Genomic DNA, 14,736 nt, shown 5'->3' on the forward strand with positions numbered 1-14,736 from the left:
AGGCAAACAACATGTTCTTCCTGTTTTCTTTTCTAATTCACCACTGCGCTCAACATTTACATTTAAGGAACAAAGGGCTTCCCTTTTGTTGTTGTTGTTGTTTTTTGTTTTGTTTTGTTCAGACAGTGTCTCTCTATATAACTCTGGATGTCCTGAACTCAATACGCACACCTAGCTGTTAGCTGCACCTCGAACTCACAGAGATTCCGCCTGCCTCTGCCTCCTCAGTGCTGGGAATAAAGACGTGTGCATCCACGCCCGTCTCCTAGGAAAGGATTCTTAAAAAAAAAAAAAAAAAAAAGTAGAATGACGAATCTCTCTTATTTAAAGAAGCTTGCATTCCTGTACATCGAAGGATTAAATGAAGGGCTTGTTAGAGAAACTCCCTATCTGGACTGTGGGAAGACTCCTACGGTGGCTAATAAGACGTCTCCATCGTTTGCATATGTAAAGGACAAACTTAAACTTGAATTTGGTATTTCACGTTGTGCCTGACAAAATAGAGCTTTTATCAAAGAACTAGGCAGCCGGGTTTCAAGTGGGTGGGTGTGTACTCAGCGCGGGCGCAGAGTTGGTTTTGTTCCCAGTAAAGTTGACGCCGGCAATGGCGACTCGCGGCCACATCGGGGCAGCCTCTCCTAGGCTGGCCGTCCGGCCAGGCGAATCTCTTCGGGGAGCTGACGCGGTTAGCCAACTCTGGCCTGCCATAGCTGCCAAGAATTTAAAGGGGGTCTAGGAACACGCGTCGTCGCCCTCTTTTAACGCTCTTGGAGACTCTGGGTTACGAAAAAAGTAAACATGGACACAGTGGTTTTATTGTTGTTTGCACGGTGTCTTCATGATCCCCCGCCACCGCCCCCCCCGCCCAAGGTCCAGTCCACCGGGTCCCCATTGTAGAAGGAAGCGGAGCAAGGAAGAGGGTCAGGCCAGCAGGCCTAGCCCGCCAGGGCGCGCCCCAGCTCAGCGCTCAGCAGCGGGTGACCCAGGAGGAGCGGGGGTGGGGTGGGCGTGGGGTGAAACACCACCACCCCCGCGGCCCGCCCCCCAGCCCGGCCTGTGATTGGCTTGGGGGGCGCGAGTGCCCGCCCCGGAGAACGGGAGGGTCCCTGTGGGCGCCCGGCGGCGCAGGCGGGGTGGGGAGAGCGGGCCGGGCGGAGCACGCGAGGGGCGGGCGCGCGGCTGCCCGGGATCGCAGAGCGGGCTCGGAGAGGCCGGGAGAGCCAACGGCGGGGGCGGGAGCCCGGCGGGCTCAGCGCTGAGCGGAGAGAGCTCCCAGCCAGCCGCTGTTCGGCGCGCTCTCGGAGCCGCCAGTCCGCGCGTCCCCGCAGCCTTCCGGGAGGAAGCGGCGCCGCTGCCGGGTGCAGCCTCACCTGCTAGTCCTTCCCCGCAGGGCGGCGCAGAAGGACAGAGGGTCGCGGCTCCGCGACGCACTTTTAGCGGGTCGCAGGTCTAGGACCCCGTGCGGGGTGCCGACTCCATGGCGACCGGGCTCGGGGAGCCGGTCTATGGACTTTCGGAAGAGGAGGTGAGTTCCTGCCCAGAGTGTTGTGGGGAGGGGACGGGGCCACTCCGCTGTGAGCGTCCCCTACCAGCAGGGGTCCGGAAATCTGGGTAACCCAGAGCAGTCCCGGACTAGTGGGTGGGTTGGTCCTCCCTCTTCACTCGGGCGGTGCGCTTCTCCGCCCCAGGATCTTGGGGTGGGCGGAGGCCGCGTGCGCCGCTGCCCCGCCGGTCCCTTTCCTCTGCTAGCCGGGTCTCTCGAGGCAGTTCGACAACTTTCCCGATCATGTCCCTGCAGCCAAGAGTCCGTGACCTGTGTCACGTCTGGGTCCTTGCCGGGGTCTGTGCGTGGCGCAGGCGGTGTGGGGGCTGCTGAGGAGCCTATTGGCGTCTCCCCCTGAGACTTCTTGCCAGTAGGCGCTCGGCAGCGAGTATATGTGGAGATCCTGGCGAGAGTTGGGGACACCGGAGAGTTGCGTGCGGCCGCTTCTGGGTCTTACAAAGTCTGTAGCTGGGATTGTGCATTCCGAAGTCTCCTGTTTTGGTGTGTGGAGGTGATCTGGGAAGGAGGCAGGTGCCACAGGAAACTTAGGGGGAGCTTGCAGCCCTGCCATTTCTCCCCGGTGCAGAGGATTCAAAATCTGGCATCTCTCGGGTGGGTGGAGAAAAGAAAGCTCCATTGATCTCTTTTTTATTAATAAAACGAATGAAATAAGCCACACCCCCAAACGGTCGTTTTGACTGGAGAGGGCTTTGTTTTTAAAAACCTCACTTGCTCATCGCGGTCCCCACTCCTCCTTTTGAAACGCTCCTGCTAAATCACTGCTCAGCCCTCACTCGACCAGCCGTTCTCGACTCTTATTGGTGTGTTGCTCTGCTAAAAAAAAAAGGGGGGGGGGTGGGAGGCCTGTCGCGGGCGCGGAGTGACAGGCAGGCTGGATGGAGCAGGTAGGAGTGGTTCGCCATCTGGCGGGGTGCGCGCCCAGGTCTGGCTCCCCTTTCGAGAGGTGAATTTATAACCCATGAAGCATTACTCAGCAGGGAGGTATTTCCTATCCTGGTTGTACATTTCATGAAAAGTGGATGCCTGGAAATTTGGGCTTTCTCGATTTCTCTTTTCTTACCCTCCCTCCTTTCTTTCTGAGGTTCCCTCTTTCTCTGGAGATGGGGGTGGGGTTTAAAGAGTCTATTATCTCAGTGAGCTAGGCTCTCAGATGGCTTTGCTTTCAGCAGCTTCCTTACTGGCATGGTGTGTGTGTGTGTGTGTGTGTGTGTGTGTGTGTGTGTGTGTGTGTGTGTGGTGTATTCTACCTAAGTATGGAATGAAATGGGTATCTTGAGGCAGGCAGGGCGTGTAGGGGTTGGTTTTGTTTTTTGATAGTGCGAGGTAGGCTTGCTGGACTGCTTGGGATCAAAGAATGATCACAATGCAAATAATGTGTGATGTGTTTTTGATTATTTGCCATGCTTGTGTAGAATGAATTGTGTGTGTGTGTGTTGTTAGCTGGAGGTGGGTGAAAGTAGGATTGTTTTGTTTACTCAGGGGATTCTCCTCCTAGCTCCTTATCTGGAGCTGGAGGGCAGTCGGAGCTCTTGGAGGTGCCAAGATACTGACGTTCCCAAACAAAGGGTTCTCTGGGTGAGGTATCAAGGGAGATGAAGACAGCTGTGTTTCTTCTTAGGCTCTCTTAAATTAAAAAAAAAAAAAAAAACATGATTATTTTTAAATGCTCCTTGAAAGAAATATTTTGAGACTGTTTTGGAAAATGCATCTGCATAAAGGAATCCTTTCTGTCACGGTTGTGTGTTCTCTCTCTCTCTCTCTCTTTCTCTCTCTCTCTCTCTCTCTTTGTTTACGCTGGAAGCCGGTGACAGAATCCACCTCCGGCACATCTTGCCACTTTTGTCTGCAAGAATCACTGCCGACCTTGGCTGGTGTGGGGTGTGAAAGGGAAGAGCAGAGACACTGAACCAAGTGTGTGGGGCTTGCCTGAGATTGTTCACTCCTGGGTGTTGTCAGGGGGAACTGTCTAGGGGGTAGTGAGAGGTGATGAAAGCACTGTTTATTATGTATTGCCTTGCTATTGATGGTGCTGTTTAGTTACACACACACATACACACACACACACATCATATATGACACCAAATAAGCCTCATCTGCCTTCATTTTTCATTTTTTCCCTGTAGAAAATGCATGCCTTCATATTTCTAAGGTATTTGTTTGGCATGGGAGGTTTCTCTCTGTGCAGGGGACCCTTTGAAGACAGAATGCCTTCACATAGAAATTAATAGCAAATTGTTACATTTCCTTGGTTTGTTGAGTCTCCTGAATTAGTCTGTAAGCAAACAAATGGTAGTAATTAACGGGCTCTGAAAAGTGCAATGTCCAACTAAGCAGACAGCACAGTGGGGCTTGTCATGATGCTCCCTTCGCTGTGTAGAGAGGAGTCCACTTGTAATGTCTCTGCAAAACAGGCACCGCGCCCAGGGTTTTCTTGTAAGTAGTCATGTGTTTGTACTTGATGGTGGCAGAAAGCTTTATGTTTTTGGAATGAACTTAGTCATGTCCCATCTTATAAAGCACCGGTGGGTTCTGGATTGCTATTGGTCAGGCATGGTGGTACCCGGGACCATAGTAGGATGACAGAGCGAGAAGACACTGCTTCTTGGGGCATCAGCGTGAGGTCTGGCTAGTGTATGGAGTGGGATTGGTTAAGATGAAGGTTTTGCTCCTGTGGGTGTATGTGCTACGTGGTTTTTGCTGTGCATGGCAGCTGGACTTCCTTGGGTGATTTAGAACTGTTATTCACTCTTATTAAAATCATGTCAGTGTTGGGAACCAAAATCAAAATCGCCATTAGAGGAGGTTTTTTTTTTTTTTTTTTTTTGTGCTGAAGGGATTAGGTCATGAACAACCGTTCATATTCATGGCTGAGGATCAGATTTGGTTTTGAATCAGAACAGTTTGGACTAGTTTCTGCATCTGGCTTGGGCCCTTAAAGGGCTTTTTTTTTTTTCTTTTTTCTTTTTCCTTGTTTGTGTTTATTTGTGGCTTTCTGTAGCTCATTTTGGCTCACTAATGACTACTATTGTTACTTTTAAAAAATCTTTTATTACACCTAAGATAGGTATCTTTTTTCCCCCCTTGGAAAAGGTTTTCTACTTGATGACATATCATAAGTTTGATGCCAGCCTTCTGAAAAGATCAGCTGTGGTGTCCCAGCACTTAGGAGGCAGAGGAAGGGATGGCGAGCTTGAGGCTAGCCTGGATTAAATGCCAACAGACAAACCACAAAACAACAAAAATCCATAACCAAAATGAAACAAAATGTAGGGATATAACTCGACTTCTGTGTGTGTGTGTTTGTGTGTGTGTGTGTGTGTGTGTCTAGACTGAGGCATATGGCATAAAAATGACAGCCAGGCTGCCTTGAGATGTGACTTGGATGTATCTCTTATTCCATACAAACAAGGGTACATGTTGGATTTTAACCCTTAAGCATATGTCATCTAATGTTTGCTTCATTAAAACTCTAAGGTATGCTGTTACTTCTGGCTGAGGAACAGAAGCTAAGAGGGCTTAAATGAACCAACCCGATGTGAAAACATTGAGCCAATGAGCAGGCCCGCTGGTCCCAGAGCCCTAGTTTGTAAAGTATGTGGACAGATCTCCCTTTTCTTTCTTTTCTTTTCTTTTCTTTTCTTTTTCTTTTTTTTTTTTTTTTTTTTTCGAGACAGGGTTTCTCTATGTAGCTTTGGCCGTCCTGGACTCGCTTTGTAGACCAGGCTGGCCTCGAACTCACAGCGGTCCGCCTGCCTCTGCCTTCCGAGTGCTGGGATTAAAGGCGTGCGCCACCATGCCGGGTTTAGATCTCCCTTTTCTTCAAAGCATCTTGAAAGGCTTTCATAGCTAGATTATTCATGATAGTAGAAAATGAGCTAACCATTGTGGGTTGCATACAAACACTCCTTGGCCAAAATTGCCTGCTAGTTGTCATTAGTGTGGTCTCCATACTGTGCTAAAGCTTGGGAGGGTTCATAAAAAATGCCGAGAGACCCAGCTTCTGTGGGTCATCAATTCACCGGGCAACAGTGAGTAGTAGCCTTGATGCTTCTTCTTGCAGCAGTATGTGCCGTTGTCACAGTCTCTGCTCTATTGCCTTAGGGGTCACTACTGATTTGTATGTAATTATAAACATGCTAATGAACGCTTAAGAGTAACTTGGCCGTAGCTAGCATATTGGCTTTATTTTAAGAGCACAACCGTCTTAAGATGAGTCATTATTTTTAAGTGCCACTAAGAAGAAAAACTAATATTGCTGTCAAAGTAAGACATACTGTCAATTGTAGGAAGTATCTGTATTTCATAAATGTTAAACATGGAACAAGGATGTTTCAGAACCCATGAGTTCTATTAATTGGAAAAATCGAGTGATTTACTGTAAGTGGTCTGATTCAGAATCGCTAGTAGTCGGAAATCCCTCCCCCCATTGTTTGTAGGGGTGTTTGGGCTTGAACTCATGGTATTAAGCAAATGCTTCCTCACTGACCTTGCAACTCAAGGTTAGCACTTTGAAGGCAGATTTGTGCCTCTGTATCTGAGCAAGGGCTTCAGCAGAGGAGCAACCAGAGCCTCCAGGTGCCACTCAAACAGCCATCTGTGAGTTCATCTTTAAAGCGCTTGTACAAACCCTGCACACTGTCCTGGCAGCTGTGGAAGACATCCAGGCCAAGACTGCTTTTGGAAGTTAAGGGTGTAGATAATGCTTGTGTCCTAAGGTGTGGGGCTGCCTGACTGTCCTCTCAGTCATGCCATCCCTGGTGCTGTGTCAGGGTGGCTGTGTTCCCTCATACACTGTGTACCCAGGACAGGGCCACTGCGTGGATTGGCTGCAGCACAGATGCTAAACACTGTGAAACTAAAACAGAGTGGGTATACAGAATGGCTTTGCAGTGTCATATAAAAACTGTTTTTGGTTGGTTGGTTTTGGTTTTGGTTTTTTTGAGACCAGGTTTCTCTGTGTAGCTTTGGCTGCCCTGGACTCGCTTTGTAGACCAGGCTACCTTCGAACTCACAGAGATCCTCCTGCCTCTGCCTCCCACGTGGTGGGATTAATGACTGGTGCCACCACCACCTGGCATGGTTGTTTTTTTAATGCTAGAGCTGGGGGGGGGCAAGGGTGGGCATCCCTGTGAAACAAGCCCTCAGTAGCCTCAGCACTCAAGGGACGGGGGAAGCTAGCATGCTGGATGCTAGCTAGGCTACATAGTAAGACCCTGGCTCAAGAAAAGAGTAACTTTGGCTGCTTTTTACTTATATTACACTGTTTTACTGTCAGGATGCTGGAATGATCTTATTACTGAAAAGCAGTTGTCTTAAGTGAAAGAATAAAATTAATTTGTTGCAAGGGATGAGAACAGTAGCAAAATGGACATCCTGAGATGACAGCAATTTCTTTAGCTGCTGTGGGAAACAGTATCTTGTGGTACAAGGACACCTCTGAGAGTGGGTACTCCTATTTCCGGGAAAGGTGTTTCTGAAAGTTGGTGTTAGAAATCTGGGGGAGCTCCCACAGGCTTATTAGGTGTTTAAAAAAAAAAAAAAAAAAAAAAAAAAAGGAATGCCTTCAAGGAAGAAATTCCTGTGGATGGAGTAAATGCCATTGTGCTGTATACTGTAAATTGGTGAAGTGGCTTGCATAGGAATTACACACATCATTAAAGCTGTTTAAAGTTATGAATCATTTTAGAATGTAACGTTATTGCAACAAGACATTTGACTTCCTGTCAATTAGAGGAACCTGTGTTCATTGCTCATTTAATCACCTTTCTGCCTTGTGCAGTGTTTGAAATAGCATAATTACTGCAGGACATAATGCCTGAGGCCCTGGAAAAAAACCAAGCCAAACCAAACCAAACCAAAGTGGCTATATGTGACAGAATGAAAGCATTATTTTACCTTTAAAACCATTTTTTTTTAATTGAAAGATAAGCTAAACAGATTTCATTGCTGTCCTTAATCCACCCCCTACGCCTACCCTCAAGGCAGGGTTTTTTTCTGTGTAGCCTTGGCTATCTTGTAACTGGCCAGACCAGGCTGACCTTGAACTCAGAGATCTGCCTGCCTCTGCCTCCCGAGTGCTGGGACTAAAGGCATGCATCACCACCACCTGGCTAACTTTGGGTATTGGGTGAGTAGAGGTGCTGAGAAGGCGGAGAGGTAAACCAGAGGAGGAGGGGGAAATCTCACAGGCATTCAATTTTGCTGTTGCAGATGTTTGATCGGATGAGTTTGTAATTCTGATTTAAAAAAAAAAAGAGTTGGGGACATCTTGAACCTCCTGCCAGCCTCGACCTCTTAGCTTTTGTCTCTAGCAGTTGAGACTGTGCATGTGTGCCGCCACTCCTGGCTTTGAAGTCTTGGTTAATTGGGAATGCAGCAAGCTTTTGACAGTCCACATTTAGGAGGGTGAACATGCTGTAGTAAGTAGCTGGGTATTGGAGTTAAGGAAGGGTGTGGGGAGGCTAAACTGTTGTTACAGTGTTTCTCTTGCAGGTGGCAGCGCAAACTGATGCTCTTGCTTTCTGACTATAGGTGGCAATGTTTGTACTGTTTTACTGTTTAACTTTGGGCTCTGCGCTTGTTGGTAGATTATGGAAATGAGCATAATTTAGAGATAAAAATATAGAAACTACATTTAGGAACCAATATTTTCAGTTAAAAAAAAAAAACCCAAGTCAGTTATTTAATAAAACCCCCAGAATGCTGATTCTCAGTGGACACAGCAGCAGGAACCACCGGTTTTCTGGGTGATTTCAAGGTTGACTTTTCCCAGGGTGTGTACAACTTGAGGAGAGAGTGGCAGGCTTTTGGATTTGGGGAGAGAAGTCCCCACCACCGGCCAGCACACAGGTCCCTTCTGCCCCAGTTCTTCCTTGGCTGTGCAGAGATCGCCAGTGCTGCTGGTTAGATTATGTGTCTCTTCCTGTAAGTTCTTGTCACCGAGGAACTGATGACCACGCCCACTCCTAGTCTTGTTGCTAAACAGATTTTGTTTTTCTCTTGAAACAGGGTATCATGGTTACCTGGAACCTGGTCTATCTTATAATTTACTGTGGAGCCCAGGACAACCTTGAACTTCTATCCTCCTACTGGGTTACAGGCATTTGCCATCATGCCTAGTTTATGTAGTTCAAGGAATCAGACCCATATTAAAATAACTTTTATTTGCCTGATGTAAATATTGTCTCAGAGGCTTACTGCCTCTGCTAACCTAGGCCTAGTCCTGGAAGCTTCTAGCCTCTGTACAATCTAATCTAGGCCTAGAGTGCTTTCAGCCTCTGAGACTTACTGCTGAGTCAGCTCACCCTATCTAGCTCTTTTTGAACTCTGGCTGGCTGGTTCAACTCAGTTGTTCCGGAGCAAACTCCTCTCCAAGCTGACTGAGTCTGTCTTCTCCGTTTCTCACTGAATTGCTCTGCTCAGCCTCAAGCTGACTCTAGCAACCTGTCTGTTCTAATCTTTTGGCTTCTTCTCATTCTCTGGCTCATTCTGTCTTTACCTGCCTGTGCCCTGTGTCTGTAAAACTCTCCCAGTTAAAAACTGCCCCCGAATTCCACAAACAGAACTACCACAAACTCAACTCACTAACTCACCAGAACTCAGAACACTGCATGCTTCGGTCTCCTGAGTGCTGGGATTAAAGGCGTGTCCCACCACTCCTGGATCTGAGTTTTTCTTTACCTGAAATTTGCTCTGTAACCAGGCTGTCCTTGAACTCGGAGATCTGTTTGTGTCTGTCTCCTAGGATTAAAGGTGTGTCTGTATTCCAGCCAGAGTATCCATGTTGCTGGGTTAAAATTCCTCTGCAGACCTGCAGAGGCAAGGCTTTGTGCATGCAAAGTACTCCACCAACTGAGGTGCATCACTAGCCTGGCTAAAGATATGCTTGATTTTCCAGTACATGCCTATAGCTCAGGTCCTAGCTGAAGCTGGTTGATGGGCCTGTCAAGACTTCATGATAGCCATCCCGGTTTGCTCTGAATTCAAACGGCCCATCTGCTGACTCTTGCTGCAATGCCCGTAAGTGAGAAAGAGCCACCCTTTCCCTTACACACAGATCTGGGTAACTAGTTTGAATTTGACACTTGAGTTGACTTTTTGTCCCCGACTGCAGAGCCGTGTATTGATTCCAGACTCACCAAGTGTAAGGTCAAGGCTCTCAGATTCCCTAGCTCTCATCACAGTCAGTGTTTGGTGACTTGTTGGCAGGCGGGCATCCTCAGAGACTTTATGCTCTCTTTATAATCTTCTATTCTCCAAGAGAAAAGGGCCATTCAGAGATATTTTCTTTTGGTTGAAGGAAGCTGTTATGTGCTGCCTGTCTGGACTTGGGACACGAAAGGGCTCATTGGGACAGTGGTCCCATAAAGAATGGTGTATGTGCACTGTGGGAAATGTCCTGCTGTGGGTGTGAGTGGCCTCCAACCAGCTCCTTGCCACGTGACCAGTCCTCTAGGTATGGGAGGTTTTTTGGCGAGCTGCAGTCAGGTGGGAATGGTGTTTGAGCGGTTCTGGAATGTTTCTGCTCCCCGTGCCCAGGCAGAGGGCATTTGCCCTATAGGCAGGGACCTGGGCTGCAGGAACAAAATCCCAAGTCGTACCCCAACTTTTTCATTGTGCCTGTGTGTGTATTAACAGCCTTTACCTTCTAATTACATTCCCACTTCTGGTCTGACTCAGGAGATGTTCTGAGTCCTTAGACTTGTTCTGGGTTCTCTGTCTTTTTCGTGTGTGTGTGTGTGTGTATGTAAGGTCTTACTATCTAAGCCAAGTCTAGAATTGAACTCAACGTCCTCCTGTCTCAGCTGTCTGAGTGCTGGGATTGCATATATTGCACCACCATGCCTGCCTTGCAGTGTTTTTGGTTTTGTTTTTTAAAGCATATTGTTAGGTTGCCCCATTGTAGGTGAAAGGTTGAGATTGTTTTAATCGTGATAAGTACAACTGGAAACAGTTGCTAGCACATCCTTACCCAAAAGAGGTCACTCTGAGTTGTCCACGTTGCACTTCTGTGACAAGTGAGTGGGGTTTTGTTGTTGTGTTGTTGTTGTTGTTGTTTTTCAAGATAGGGTTTCTCTGTGTAACAGCTCTGGATGTCCTGAAACTTGCTTTGTTAACCACAGTGGCCTGGACCTCAGAGAGATCCGCCTGCCTCTGCCTCCGTGTGCTGGGATTAAAGACTTGTGCCACCACCAGGCTACAAGTGTTTTAATGTAACAAAGTTAAGTAGATTTTTAAGCCAATCTAATATTAGTTATCCATCTGCTATAGGCAGGGACCTGGGCTGCAGGAGCAAAATCCCAAGTCGTACCCCAACTTTTTCATTGTGCCTGTGTGTGTATTAATAGCCTTTACCTTCTAATTACAATCCCACTTCTGGTCTGACTCAGAGGATGTTCTGAGCCCTTTATTTATTATTTATTTATTTATTTGTGTTAGTGTTTGCCTGCGGGTGTGTATGTGCACCACAAGCATGCATGGTATCTTCAGAGGCCAGAAGAGGAGTTGGATCCTCTGGGATTGGAGTTACAGATGCTTGTAAACTGCCCTGCGGGTGATGGGAACCAAGAGCATTGGGAACAGAACCCAGGCCCTTTGTTAGCACTATCTCTCCAGCCCTTAGCTTTAGATGCACATTTTGGCATGCATTTGAGACATCACCACTGAGAAGGTCAGAGAGTCTGAATTGAAGAATTTTTGCTGAACGCATTAATTGTATTTACCTATGAGTTTTTGAGTCTTAAGAACCCAGAGCCTTTCTAGGTAAGTGCACTCACAAAACTCATTCTTCCATCTCTGTCTTGTGTTCTGTGTTCCTTTTCCCTCCGTTCCCCTCCACCCTAAGCCTGCTTCCCAGTGCTGGGGGCTAACCTATGGCCTCCTGCTTGTAAGGCAGGTGCTCTCCTGATGAGCTGCTGTGTGTCCCCAGCCTTCCTCGACTCAGTCTGCCTAACTCTAGAGCAGTGGGGGTCACGTAACAGATACTTACATTATGATTCAGAGCAGTAGCAAATCACAGCTATGAGGTAGCAACAAAAATAACGTTATGGTTTAGGGGTCATCACAACATGAAGAGCTGTATTAAAAAGGGTCACAGCTTTAGGAAGGTTGAGAACTACTGGTCTAGAGGATACAAGAGTTCAGTGGCTCTTTGAGCTGGTCCCTGCGTGTTGACTGTGGGCTCCAGGGTACCTTTCTGTTGACTCTTGGCAAGCTGGTATTTGGTATGCCCGCCTTCTAGTTGTGTCTTAGCTTCCAGTGAATATTAATCAAAGCGGGCACTTTGAGCCCCGTGAGAGCTTTCCTGGCTTCCCTTCCAGAAGGCTGCTGAGAAGAGCCCAACAGTCAGGGGTGTGGGTGGGAGGGAGCATTGGAGAGTATTTACTAATATGGAGGTGTCAGGAATAAGACTCCTAGAGGCTTATAAAACTGGTGCAGTAGAACTCTGTTGTAAAGGAAAGTTTATACATAGAAAAAACGAGCTGGGTGTGGTGGCACATGCTTTTAATCTCAGCACTTGTGAGGCAAAGGCAGGAAGTTCACTGAGTTTGAGGCCAGCCTGGTCTACAAAGAGAGTCCATGACAGGCAGGGCTCTGTTACACAGAGGAAACCCTGTCTCAAAAAGCCAAAAAATGGAAAGGAAAAAGAAAAGAGCCAGGCACGGTGGCACATGCCTACAATCCCAGTACTCAGAGAGGCAGAGGCTGGTGGATCACTATAAGTTTGAGGCCAGCCTGGTCTACAAAGCAAGTCGAGGACAGTCAAGGCTACTTAAAGCAACTCTGTCTCAAAAAAGTCCCCCCCACAAAAAAAAAAAACCCCAAAACTACCAACACACACACACACACACACACACACACACATACACACACACACACACAAAAGAAAGAAAGAAAAGAAAAAATGGCTAGGGAGCTAGGGCTATCCCAGCGGCTTAGGGGCTGGCTATATTTAACTTTCAGCACAGGAATTACTGATACTTATAGAAAAAAATATAAGCGAGTAACAAACAAAATAATTTTTTTTAACAATTCTCTTTTTCTTTATAAGTTTAAAAATAAGGCAGGACTGTGGGATGACTTATTTTTTAAACTTATAAAGAAAAAAGAAAGTTTGTTAGAGATAAAAATACAAGCGGGTAACAAAATAATTGTATTTTATGAATAACTGAAGAGAGGAGCCTGAAGACTCTGAAGACAAAAGCAATGATAGAGTGATGGAAATGACCCCTATCAGCACCTGTAGCGTAGTGTAGCTGTAATCACATACTGTATTTGAATAACTGTGTCCATAAATATGTAAGATTCCTACAGGCTAATCTCAAATCTAATGTTTAAAGAGATAGAAATAATCATCTCTACACACTGTACACAATCTTTATTATGCTGTATGAACCCCGTAAATACGTATAATTAAAATGGATAAATATATAAAACAGGGGAGTAGAAAGCACCCTGCCCCCCCGTGCTTGTGCTTCAAGGCCCAGGTAAAAAAGGAGAGTACTTCGGTACGAATGTGGATACAGTATTTGCTCAGTTGGACACGTGTTTATCAAGGCCCTGCCTTGTGCTTTTTACCGAGGGTACCAAGGTCATCCTGTTGCCCGTTGGGAGCTCCCCACCAGAGTGGGAGGTGGCAGGGTAAACGATTGACTGGTCAATTGGATGTTTTTACAGATGTTTTATTTTCCCTACTGTGACACTTGATATTTGTGTTTCCACCCTTCTACGCACGGACAGTTGTGTGAAAACAATTTAGTTGTGTTTTATGCCCTCTGAAAGTTTCTGGAGTGTTCTGTGGAGATGATGGGCTGGGATCTGACTTGAATCTGTAGCTTTGTTTTCTTAGGTTTGGAGCTACGCCTCTTAATAGAAATCTATTTCAGAGCATTGGCTAGCTTTATTTTAATTTCATTTTGGCTCTTGCTGCCCAGGCTGGCCTTGGAACTCAAAGGCCAAAGCAATCCTGCCTCAACCTCCCGAATAACTAGGGCCTACTTGCACCACCGACTGCATCCTGCAGATAGTTTCCCACTGTTCTAAGGATACGCCTAGCACTATGCAAGCAGAGCAGGAGGCTGCTCTGCGGGTCACATAAATACCTAAGTGGCCAGAAGCTCTTTATTTTGCCTTTCAGCTAACATCCTTTAAGTGTTGGGTGTGACCTAGAGTGCATCCCTTCCCAAACAAAAGGGTGGAGCTGACAAATGCTGTGCTATTTCTAATCTAAGACAGATCAGTGCTCTACCTCAGCTGCGTAGTATTTCTCAAAGAGGATGCGTCTGCCTTCCAGTTTATGTGCCTTCAGTCTGCTCATGGATTCCTCGTCCCCTCATCGCTCCCCAGTCTCCCCACTCGCAGGCCACAGTTGGCAGGGTCATACAGTTTTGGGGTTTGAACTGGCCAGTCTCGATCTGGGTGTCGTGATACTTAAGGAGGAAGGCAGATCGTTGGAGCTGTCACCAGGACTGTAACTGCACTTGGCATAGTCACTACTCATTTGTCATTCAGGGAACATGCTCCCTGGTCAGGTCTGCCAACCCAGTGATGCCATTAAGGAACTTGGAAGCCCCCTCATTCCCCCCCCTCTGCCATCTATAGCCCTGCTCTTTTCAGAGGCCTCTATCCGAGGGCGGGTAGTCGCCACTGGCAGCCAGAGCCAGGCTCTTTGTATAGGGCTTGGAGAGGAGAGAGAATAGTGTCCTGTGACTTTCTTTTAAGATTAAGGAGCTTTCATTCCCACGATTGTGCAGGAAGTCTCTCTCTGTGTGTCCCTCTGGTCCACAGAGGCTTAGATGTGCTCATCCCTCAGCAAGATGTGTCAGGCAGGGACTGGAGTGGCTTTTGTTGTCCTATCCCTGGAGCTTTGCCCAAGTCAGCTGTGCTGCCCTATGGTCCACCCCTTTACTCATTAACCAGTCAGAATACCCATGGCATAGGCCTGGGAAGCACTCTCTCTCTCTCTCTTTCTTCCCTCCTTCTCCTCCCTCCCCCATCTCCCCCCCCCACACACACACAAGGAGAGAGAGAGAGAGAGAGGGAGAGAGAGAGAGAGAGAGAGAGAGCAAGAGAGAGAGCAAGAATGAGATTGAAGCCAGGCGTGGTGGCGCACACCTTTAATCCTAGCACTAGGGAGGCAGAGGCAGGTGGATCTTGGTGAGTTCGAGGCTAGT

The 14,736-nt window shown here is 47.4% G+C and overlaps 1 protein-coding gene across 2 annotated transcripts in view; it reads left to right on the forward strand.

Moving 5' to 3' along the window:
* The first annotated feature begins 1,262 nt into the window (after nucleotides 1-1,262).
* Nedd4l (NEDD4 like E3 ubiquitin protein ligase) overlaps nucleotides 1,263-14,736 on the forward strand; it is a 336,845-nt gene continuing 323,371 nt past the window's right edge. Inside the window, exon 1 of one of the 2 annotated variants that reach the window (XM_051163444.1) lies at nucleotides 1,263-1,525. In XM_051163444.1, the coding sequence (XP_051019401.1) occupies nucleotides 1,478-1,525 (48 nt within the window). In that variant the 5' untranslated portion in view covers nucleotides 1,263-1,477. The remainder of the gene's footprint in view (nucleotides 1,526-14,736) is intronic. The other variant, XM_051163445.1, reaches the window with a different exon arrangement.

This window comes from Acomys russatus, chromosome 20, assembly GCF_903995435.1.
Source record: "Acomys russatus chromosome 20, mAcoRus1.1, whole genome shotgun sequence".
NCBI classification, from domain to species: Eukaryota; Metazoa; Chordata; class Mammalia; order Rodentia; family Muridae; genus Acomys; species Acomys russatus.